Consider the following 12142-nt stretch of genomic DNA (forward strand, 5'->3'; position numbering starts at 1 on the left):
CAAAACTAAAGACGGCAACACCAGGGATCCAAATATATATTTTTATTTATTTACTTAAAAAAAAAACTCAAGACAACAAACTTTTTTATTGTCTCTAACATGAATTCACAGTTGGAAACAGCTCTGAAAAACTCTTAGCAACAATTTCACAAGCTGTGACCTGACAGTGGAGGTTTGCGTGTGGACGGCTATACAGTGTTTCACCTTTTGTGATTCCCTGTGAGGATTTCTGTGCACGTTGCCTAGCTGAGGAGATTAGACTTGAATGATTTTAGTACCAGGTTGGACCCACCTTTGCCTTCAGATCTGCCTTAATCCTTCATGGCATAGATTCAACAAGGTACTGAAAGTATTCCTCAGAGATTTTGGTCTATATTGACATGATGGATCCATGATGCAATTCTCCCGTTTCACCACATCCCAAAGGTGCTCAATTGGATTGAGCCTGGTGACTGTGGAGGCCATTTGAGTACAGTGAACTCCTTGTCATGTTCAAGAAACCAGTCTGAGATGAATCGTGCTTTATGACATGGTGCGTTATCCTGCTGGAAGTAGCCAGAAGATGGGAACACTGTGTGGTCATAAAGGGTTAGACATGGTCAGCAACAATACTCAGGTAGGCTGTGGCGTTGACACGATGCTCAGTTGGTACTAATGGGCCCAAAGTGCACCAAGAAAATACCCCCCACACCATTACACCACCACCAGCAGCAGCCAGAACCATTGATACAAGACAGGATGGATCCATGCTTTCATGTTGTTGATGCCAAATTCTGACTCTACCGAATGTTGGAATGTTGTAGCAGAAATAGAGACTCATCTATGTTTTTACAATCTTCTATTGTACAATTTTGGACATTTTTTTTTGTCTTGACATTTTCGCCTTTCTATCAGCTGGAACCAGTCTGGCCATTCTGCTCTGACTTCTGGCATCAACCAGGCATTTGCAATCACAGAACTCCCCACACTGAATATTTCTCCTTTTCTGACCATTCTCTGTAAACCCTAGAGAAGATGTGCGCGAAAATCAGCAGTTTCTGAAATACTCAGACCAGTCCGTCTGGCACCAACAACCATGACACTTTCAAAGTCACTTAAATTACCTTTCTTCCCCATTCTGATGCTCGGTTTGAACTGCAGCAGATCGTCTTGACCATGTCTACATGCCTAAATGCATTAAGTTGCTGCTATGTGATTGGCTGATTAGAAATTTGCTTTAATAAGCAGTTGACAGGTGTACCTAATAAATTGGCAGGTGAGTGTATATGTGCTTGTAAATCAGGAATACAGCATTTATAGCTGTATTTATAAACTGCTTACTAATGTTTTTTAATGTAGAGGTACTATTTGCAAATGCTTAATGAATTATTCATAGTGTGCAGTTATGTGTTAACATAGTTGAAAAACATTTGACTGGATTTCTTCCGAAGAGTTAAAACATATAAAATAAAACATCTGCTCTACGCTTACTGCCCTAATTAAATATTAATTATGTTGTTGAAAAGTGGGACCAGACAAGATTTAAACATCACCATCTGGAATAAATGTTTCATTATTCATTCAATCATTTTCTTTTCGGCGTAGTCCCTTTATTAATCCGGGGTCGCCACAGCAGAATGAACCGCCAACTTATCCAGCACATGTTTTATGCAGCGGATGTATTTCCAGCCGCAACCCAACACTGGGAAACACCCACAGACTCTTGCACACACTTACATAGCTTGTTTAATTCACCTATATCGCATGTCTTTTGACTGTGGGGGAAATCAGAGCACCCGGAGGAAACCCTGTGTGTAGTATGCTGGATAAGTTGGCGGTTCATTCCGCTGTGGCGACCCTAGGTTAATAAAGGGACTAAGCCGAAAAGAAAATGAATAAATGAATAAATATGAATAGCATAAAACCCACAGCGTTCGGTGAAACTGCATTTACAGGCCCGTAGCCAGTGGGGGTTCGGATGGTTCGAAAGACCCACCCCCCACTGATAAAAGGTCCAGTATTGTCCCAACCATGAGCTCATTTGTCCTATTTTGACTGCTATGCCATCATAAAGTGTGAAAATAACCCATCGAAGAAGGCTTCCAATGAGTCAAATCAATTATTTTTCATGAGTCCAACATCCAGATGTGCAAGAAAACATGCAATATGACAAAAGTGCCCATCTTTCACTACAAGTAACCCAACTTTTATTCTGAATCTTGGACCTAATTGAAAGAAAAAAATACCAATAATAAATAAAGGTTTGAAGCACCAAAAGCTAAAGACAATTTTAATACTAACTATTTTTGTTAACCATGAATTTTCAAAAAGTTAAGCTCAACAATATTAATATTATTATGTTTTAATTTATTTTTTATTAAGAGGCATCATACAGATCAACCTGTCCAAAGACATGCGGTACAGGAGAATTGGGTAGGCTAAGTTGTCCATAGTGTATGAGTGTAAATGAGCGTGTATGGATGTTTCCCAGAGATGGGTTGCAGCTGGAAGGGCATCCGCTGCGTAAAACATATGCTGGATTAGTTGGCGGTTCATTCCACTGTGGTGACCCCGGATTAATAAAGGGACTAAGCCGAAAAGAAAGAAAGACATATCTCCTCTCAACCTGATAATTTGTATGAATTTACGAAATTAACAGATTGTATAGCTGATATTAAAAATTGGATGACTAATAACTTCTTATTACTAAATTCAGATAAAACTGAGGTCTTGCTAATTGGACCCAAAAACCTCACACCCAAAAACCTAGAACACTGTCCAACCCTTGATGGATTTTTAGTTCAGTCCTCATCTTCAGTCAAAAATTTAGGGGTGATTTTTGATAGCAACCTGTCATTTGAAGGCCAGATTTCAAGCATCTGTAAAATTGCATTTTTTAATCTTAGAAATGTTGCCAAACTTTGACATATGCTATAAATGTCTGATGCAGAAAAGCTTATTCATGCTTTCATGACCTCTCGATTAGATTATTGTAATGTGTTACTAGGTGGTTGCCCTGCTGGCCTAATTAACAAACTTCAGGTAGTTCAAAATTTAGCAGCTAGAGTGCTTTTTACAACAAAGAAATATGAACATATTACTCCAGTTCTTTCATCATTGCATTGGCTCCCAATTAAATATCGTATAAATTAAAAAAATGTATTGAATACCTGCTCTAAATGGCTGAACTTCCCAGTATTTAAGGGAGCTCCTGATGTATTATAGCCCCTCATGCCTACTACGCTTAATTAATTCTGAACAATTGAGTATTCCCAAAACATCAAAATCAACTGTAGGTGGTAGATCTTTCTCATATCTGGCACCTAAACTCTGGAACAGCCTTCCTAGCACAGTTCAGGAAGCAGACAGACTCTGTCAGTTTAAAACTAGATTAAATACACATCTTTGCATTCGCATACACATAAAACACAAATGCTTTGAAATTGTTAGTCTGCATTATTTAGGGCAACCGGAGCCGGGAACACTTCCCAAAAGACATAATAATTTGAACGGCATGTGCGCTTATGTTAGTCTTTTTTGTTATTATTCCTGAGGTTTTCATAATCCTGGACCAGGCCGTATCCTGATTAGCGCTGTGGTGGTTATGGAGAAGGGGGAGCATGAGACTGATCCCTGTAAGACCCAAGTGACAGACGAGTCCTTGCATTGATCGTAAAGGGACAGCCTGTACACCAGCCGGTGACCTCTTCCACCTGCAGCTTCTCCACGATGGACGTCCAGCGTTCTCCAGCCTCCGGCGCCTAGACTACAGCTCTGCACAAGACGTTTGGCCAGAGGAGAGACGGTTGTACCCAACTGAGCCTGGTTTCTCTCAAGGTTTTTCATCCTTCCCTTTCGCAAACTGATGAAGTCTTTTTCCTTACCACTGTCACCACTGGCTTGCTTGATTCGGGACTTGTGGAGCTGCGCATCGATGGATTTACTCTTCAGTGTTTGGACTTTCAGCAGTGAAAATTAAACCACACTGAACTGAGCTAAACTGAACTTCAACACTGAAAACTGGACTGACAGTTTCAATTTACTATAATCTTCCATGTGAAGCTGCTTTGACACAATCTACATTGTAAAAGCGCTATACAAATAAAGGTGAATTGAATTATTCAAATAGCCAAATTCTGACTGAGGAAAGTTGAATGTGCTGGCTAGTTTGTTATTTCCCCAATAAATTACAATACAGCTTTTTTTTCCTCATTTAAAACCTTAACTCCTTTTCCCCTAATAATATATGATATAATAAATTTTTAATTTTAATTTTAAAATGAAGTATTTTTTTCATATTTCTTCATTCTATATATTTAGCAAATGTTTTTGGTACCTCAAAAAGGGTGCTTATGGTGACCATCCATCAAATCAAGCTAAAAATAATGCTAAAATATCACTAAAATGCAGTATTTAAATCTCAATATTAAACTGAACATAAGGTAAATAATTGCAAAAAGGCCCACTTTCACCAGGCTGGCTACAGGCCTGATTTATTAGGACAGAAACGGCTTCTCGATGCGGTTGTCTTCTCAATACTACACTCCGTCAGCCACTAGAGAGCGATGTAGGCACAACTTTGTATGTCAAAAAAAATATATAGACAACTGTATTCATAGATTATGTACATGAATAACTGACCTTTTTGTTATCTTATTACTAATGAGGAGTCTATACGTGTATCAGAAATGACTTAGCTTGTGTTAAGCTTAAAGGTTGTCCATTTCCTCTACTTTCTATTCAGGCAAGTTTGCTGCTAGTTTTTGGTAACGGATATGAAGTAAACTGTCATAAGCTCAGGCTACAGTTTCACTTAGCATCATACTAGTTTGTTTTCACATCAGGCTTTTCGCTTATGACTGATGTGTGAAAGAGGAGGAGTTTATTTTCTTCTGACACACACAAACACACGAGTCAGAGGAAAGTGACCACATCTGCAGTTGCTCCCACCGAGCACAGATCAGTTTACTCTTTCTATATCACTCTATTCTTTCTTTTTCCATCATGGACAGTGCTTTTGCCAACCTAGATGCTGCCGGTTTTCTACAGATCTGGCAGCACTTTGATGCTGATGGTAATTTATTCATCTTTTATCTATTTCAATATTTTTTTTAAGTGACATACTTATATGTTTTGTGTAGTATTGTCTCCATCTCTACATATAAGTGTTTATAAACCTGCACTAATTTATAATTTTCTGCAGACAATGGCTACATTGAAGGGAAAGAGCTGGATGACTTTTTCCGTCACATGCTGAAGAAACTACAGCCAAAGGTATCAAACATAAACCAGACAGGTTAATAAGAAATATAATCCTTAACAGATCTAAATGCTACATTTAAATAGGAATTTATAAGTATATATGTGTGTTTATTTACTATTAAAACTCTATGAACTAATAATTTGATGTTAAACAATCTGAATTTATTCAATGTTTAGGATCTGTCATTTATCTTATATCCTTATTTTACAATCTCTGTGATACTAAAATGGTTTTTGCGCATGTTTAGTCATTGCTTGTATATATTTTGAAGGTTAACAGCATTATTTTTATGCAAATATGCATATTATAGTATGAAAATGCTGAGTGCATGCACATGCACTTGTGTCTGACAAGATTTAGTCTTAAGTTGACACAAATTTTTCAGGAAACTGTGGTTAGATGTGATCAAATGATACATTTTGCAGCTTTCTCTATGTGTGTGATTCTAAAACTCCCTTTAGTTCGATCCACAATCATTATGTTATTATAATTATAATAATAAGACATTTGTATGGTCCTCATATGTTGTGTAAAACCTTTAACTAACTGTATTGTAACTCTGTTTTTTTTTTCTCAACTGTTGTTTTGAAAGCTGCATTAGTTAGTTCTGTTAATGGATAAGCATTATGTGAGCGGGCTTATGTAAATAGAGGTAGTGTCAGATGTTCAGTGTGTACCAGCATATCTTAAGGGCATCTCTATTGTTGGGCAGCGTTACCGGTGCACTTCGCTGAGTGACGATGAGGAGCTTAATGAGAGGTAAATGATGGAAATGTGGTCATGGTAACCAGTTTTTTTTTCTGCTCTTCTTAGGATAAGATAACAGATGAGAGAGTACAGCAAATAAAGAAGAGTTTCATGTCTGCCTACGATGCCACATTTGACGGACGCCTGCAGATCGAGGAAGTAAAGCACTTTTTTTACCATTTCCTTGTGTTTTCTTTCTGTTTAACCCTATAGAGAAGTAAAAATAGCAACAAAAAGAAAGATTACTAAAAACCAAAAGTGTTTGCAAACACACACATTCTTGTATATGTGGTTTACGAGGACTCTCCATAGGTGTAATGTATTTTAGGTCACACGTTATATTTTTAAGTGTACTTATGCTTAATTAAATACCTGCATGTAATTACATCTGCAGTTAACTACATTTATAATACACTGTTGACCATCCCTTACGCCTTAACCCACCCTTAAACCTTCTCATACCACCAAATCAGTCCCTAACCTCACCCATATCCCACCACAGTAGCACCAAATGGTTTTAGCATTACATTATGAACACATTAAGTACATTGTTTTTATATTTTGACGTAAGTACATAGTTAGGGCCACCTAATATAAAGTGGAACCGCATTTTAGACTATAAAAGCTGCTTATTATATGACCTTACCCTACTGTAACCCTAAACCCAACCCTTGGAGAAAAACTGTGGCAAATTTTCAATGACAGAAATATCCTGTTATGTATGATTGTTTTTAAGCTAACATTAAGCTAACTTTTTATCTATGCCATACTCATTAGGCCTGTCACGATAAGTCATTTTTGTTGTGCGATATATTGTCACAGAAATTGTTGTGATAAGCGATAATATTGTCATTTTGATATCATTTTATTCCACTGATTATATAATGATTATATAACAGCATAATAATGTAAAAAGCCAAAAACACTTTAAAAACCTTATCATTCTTAACGTTATTTAAATTCTATAATTTAATGTTAAAAGGTAAATGTCCTATTATGTGTACTATTAAATGTCCTATTAGGTAAATGTCCAATTATAAACGTTGACACTGGTGAGGTAGAATGTCATTGTAAAATGGCTTTAACGTTATTTGTGAATTTGTAAATATACTCTCACCGGCCACTTTATTAGGTACACCTTACTAGTATTGGATTGGACTCCATTTTGCCTTCAGAACTGCCTTAATCCTTCATGGAATAGATTCAACAAGGTACTGGAAAAATTCCTTAGAGATTTTGGTCGATACCGACATGTTAGCATCACACAGTTGCTGCAGATTTGTCGGCTGCACAACCATGATGCAAATGTCCTGTTACACCACATCCCAAAGGTGCTCTATTGGATTGAGATCTGGTGACTGTGGAGGCCATTTCAGTACTGTGAACTCATTGTCATGTTCAAGAACCAGCCTGAGATGATTCACGCTTGTTGTGTGTTCAGAGATGCTCTTCTGCAGACCTCGGTTGTAACGAGTGGTTATTTATGTTACTGTTACCTTTCTATCAGCTGGAACCAGTCTGGCCATTCTCCTCTGACCTCTGGCATCAACAAGGCATTTTCACCCACAGAACTGCCGCTCACTGGATGTTTTCTCTTATTTGGACCATTCTCTGTAAACCCTAGAGATGGTTGTGCGTGAAAATCCCAGTAGATCAGCAGTTTCTGAAATACTCAGACTAGTCCGTCTGGCACCAACAACCATGCCACATTCAAAGTCACTCAAATCACCTTTCTTCCTCATTCTGATGCTCGGTTTGAAGTGCAGCAGATTGTCTTGACCATGTCTACATGCCTAAATGCATTGAGCTGCTTCCTTGTGATTGGCTGATTAGAAATTTGTGTTAACAAGCAGTTGGACAGGTGTACCTAATAAAGTGGCCGGTGAGTGTATATTGCAATGGCAAAAATTATTGAGGTCATTTCCAAGTATTGCACGATAAGTCAATATTTTGATTATTGTGACAGGCCTATTGCTCATGTCATTATACATTTTTGTGTCCTCATAAACCACATAAACCCGTACACACACACACACACTGACACAAAAACAACAGCAGCTGAATGCCTTCCGCTGCCAAAGCTTTTATCTTGATGCTTTATGGTTTCCTCCTGCTTCCAGAATGGTTGAATTAGTCATGTGAGGTAAGGTGAAGCATTGTTTGCTTTGTCATGTTAATGGTTTGTTTTGCTTAATTCACATTTGTTCAGTGGACTTAAAGGTAAAGGCTGGGGATGGTTGAAACAATGAGTTGAATGTTAAGAGCTTTAACCGTAAGTGCCTCATTAGTACAAAAACCAAAACATGCACTCTTGTTTCTGAAGCCAGATGTGTGGTTTCATGAGCACATTATAGATCTTGCAAACAGCTGACTCTGTGGTTTTCTGATTCATCATGTGATTATCGTCCTCATTTGCTAAACCTTATGTTGTTTGAAATGTGCATAACTTTTCTTAAATGGATAGTTCACCTAAATCAGAGGTCCTGGAGGGCTGTGTCCTGCATAGTTTAGCTCCAACTTCCTTCAACACCTGCCTGAAAATTTCTAGTATACCTAAAAAGAGCTTGATTAGCTGGTTCAGGTGTTTGATTAGGGTTGGAACTAAAATATGCAGGATACCGGCCCTCCAGGATCGAGTTTGGGTGCCCCTGACCTAAGAGGAGTTAGTCTTCATCCTTCACTTGTTCCTGTCTTGTTTGAGTTTCTTGCCTTTGTTGAGCATGACAGAAGATATTTTGAAGAATTTTGGAAACGAGTGTCCTGATATTTTATCCTACACATCATATTATACTACCAGCACTGTATTTGATTGGTTCTGAGGTTGGGGTTAGGGATTGGTATAGGTTATGGCAATATTACAGCCTCATTTCACACCATCCCATCAAAATTTACTCTGGTAGAACAGTGTTATGGGTAGCATATTTCATCATCAAAATGTGGTACCTACTTTTTGAATAGGAAGTTGAAAAACTGGTAGCCATTAGCCACATTTCCACTGTCGGGCCAGTGCGAGCCAGGGCTTTTATCGGACTAGGTTAGGTTTAGGCTAAAGCTGCGATCACACTGGACTTTTCTCCCCATAGACTTCCATTCATATGCACGCGAATGCGTCAGGCCGGAAACGAAAGGTCATGCGTCAAGTTTCGCAGGTTGCTGCGAAATCGCATCATGTGATGGCGTGAGACCAATCGAGGATCAAAACATGACCTCTCTGGACAGAAATTTAAAACATGGAGCAATCGCTCGCTTTTTAAAATGTCTAATCATCTTGTTTAATCCCACCCATATTCGCAGCTCCGCATGACAGAATTTCGCATTATCAAACTCAAGTGTGACCGCAGCTTAATAGCCCAGGAGTTTGAGCAGTAAGGGCGAAATCATGTCATGTTTCCACTCTCGGGCCAATAGCTTGCAATGCAGCAAGCAAACCCCGTCCCAGAATGCCCCAGGAATCAAACGTCACACAACCCGCCTAGTTCATTGTGAAAAAGAGCTGTGAAGCGAGTGCTCTTTCACCCGGTCTCTCACACACATATACATGCATCTAAACGCACACGTATCATGCACAAACACACCTTTAGAAAAACTCTCGATAGCTGGAAGTTCCTGGCTGTTGTCTTTAATATGGTGTAAAGAGTATTATGCATTTTTGAAACATCAAGAAGGACGCAGCAAAGAAATATCACTTATTAAATTAAAACGACTTTATTATTTTATGCAATACCCTTACATTTAAAAGGGAAACATAAGGGCGATCATAAGCAAAAGACCCCTAGTCTATAAGGTGTTTTATGGAATATCTTAAACTGACCAGTACCAGTTTTTTCTTTCCCTTATTTATTTATATTTTTGGTGCATGTACTCGTGCGCGATCGGAAAACTATTGTGTAATGGCTGCAAACCATCTTTACCATACTCTGGCAAACTCCACCTCTGCTTTCATTCAACCTCAAAGCCCCAGCTGGCTCGCTTTGGCCAAAGGTATTCGGCGGGCCGAAAAAAAAAGGCCAACCGCTGGCCCCGAAGAAGCCCTGCTTTGGACCGATCAGGCCCCGGAAGTGACAGTGGGTACTCGCACTGGCTCACTCACTTTAAGTGCGACTTAAACGCGGCTATAGTATAGTTGACTTCCACAGTAGAAAATACTATGGAAGTCAGTGGCTACCGGTTTTCAACACTCTTCAAAATATCTTCTTTTGCGTTCAACAGAAGAGAGAAACTCAAACAGATTTGGAACCAGTAAAGGTGGACTAAATGGTGAGTGGATTTACATTTTTGAGCTGGCCAGTTGGTGCTCCAACTTTCAAGGTTCAATGATCATGTATTCTGCTGGCTAACTACAGATTAGCTGACATACAGTAGCTGAATTTAATCAAGATTATGAAATGGCATTGTAATGGAAGTCATTGTCATCATAAACCACAAATCTGGAGTTTGTGTGGGAAATTAATGGTCATTTTGTTTATCTTTGTGTTGTAAGTCAGCAAGTGCCGTGATAAAGCAGAAGAAGGCTTTTGATCTAGTGTATTCTGAGGCAGTATCCCAAAAGGCAGGACTGATTTTAAATCTGTGCTCTATGTATTTTACTCTGAAGATGTACATGTTTATAATGACTTAGGGTGTACTCACACTAGGCACGGTTGTTTTGAACCGTGTGTAGGCGCGATTGTCCCCTCTCCCCTATCTCTGCACGCACACTGCAATTTTACCTTCCGAGCCCGAGCACGCTTACGTCATCAATGATACGACTGTTCAGTTTTGAAATGAAGCGCTCTCGCTCTGTACAATGGAGATTGTTTTATTTATATTGTTTTGTATTATTTTAAGTCATTTCGGATGCAGTGACACGAAGTAAAATCTTTTGCTAAACAGATCCACCACTTTTGACGCTCATAAATGTTCATGAAAGTCCTCGTGCAGCACATATTAGGTTTGCTGAAGGTGCAGCTGACGTGCAGCGACTGACAGTTGCAACTATGACAGTTTGCGTTCATTGAGAAGTAGGAATGATTAATTAATTCATATGAAACAGTCCCTTAAAAGTGACGTCGCGTCTTCAGTTTCGCGTTTAAGTGTTTCACACTACAAGTGTATCGTGCCAAAGCCCAACCATGCACAGAACAACATGAGCATTTACAGCAAATAAACAAACGTAAATATTATCCCACTTGCTTTTTGAACGTTGTCGAGGGAGTTGTTAAACGCCTATGATTGGTCACATGCTCAACAGAAAGGGCTGCGATTGGCTTTTACGATCTGGCGATGTTCACCGATGAGAGACGCTGATAAATGGCAGCAGCGATCACAGCTGATTCATGATATATATGGTGGAGAAAACTCACTCTGCAGACACACTCGTGTCTGGATCCACATGTATCGCTATAACAGCTGAGAGTAGAGGAAACGTCACGCCAGCAGGTCAAAGGTCTACATTGAGAGAGAGAGAGAGAGAGAGAGAGAGAAATGGAGTTTACTTTCATTTTCTCCACAGCAGTAAAATAGGGGCTTCTGCTGTAATTTTCCTGTCAGTGAATGACTGTCCAGCAAACACACGCAGTAAATTGTGCAGAGTTTCTACGTTTAATTACTCCCGCTTGTCTCCCTTGCCATAGTATTATATCGAAACGCGTATGAGATAATTGATGTCAGTACGCAATAAGCGGTTAGGATTTATAACTGAACACATATCGAATTGTCCGCAAGAAACAATTAACGTTACACCCCTATTGGATTGTAATCTAAAGGTTGCAGGCTTGATTCATGGTCCTAATTACTTGACTATTGGTAACCATCCTTGACTATTCTCACTTTACTTTTGTTGTCACTTCACTTTGACTCTGGAAATTTCTACGGCTTGGCTTTCAGGGGTGAAGTGTACTAGTATTGGGTTTTGGCCTAACCTCGCTGTAGGAGAATCAGAAGTGATTTTGTACTTCACAGGCCTTAAGTTGCATCTAGTTCAGAACAATCCACCTTAGTCTTTCATGTTATCAGATAATTTAATCAATCTTAAATACATATTTAATACATCATTCAAAAGTGCATGAATGCAGCTCATGTTCCACTGTGACTCCAGGACATCCGTTGACATATTGTAGGCCAATACGAGTTGTTTTCAGTTTGGATTTAAGATATCCTTTTGCTCATTGAAAT

General features: G+C 38.9%; 1 protein-coding gene across 1 annotated transcript in view; it reads left to right on the plus strand.

Moving 5' to 3' along the window:
• Positions 1-4893: 4893 nt before the first annotated feature.
• Positions 4894-12142, plus strand: part of scgn (secretagogin, EF-hand calcium binding protein) — a 33345-nt gene continuing 26096 nt past the window's right edge. Inside the window, exons 1-3 of the mRNA XM_056476135.1 lie at positions 4894-5053; positions 5183-5253; positions 6056-6148. Coding sequence (XP_056332110.1) covers positions 4984-5053; positions 5183-5253; positions 6056-6148 — 234 coding nt within the window. The 5' untranslated portion in view covers positions 4894-4983. The remainder of the gene's footprint in view (positions 5054-5182; positions 5254-6055; positions 6149-12142) is intronic.

The sequence above is a fragment of the Danio aesculapii genome, chromosome 16, assembly GCF_903798145.1.
Source record: "Danio aesculapii chromosome 16, fDanAes4.1, whole genome shotgun sequence".
NCBI lineage: Eukaryota > Metazoa > Chordata > Actinopteri > Cypriniformes > Danionidae > Danio > Danio aesculapii.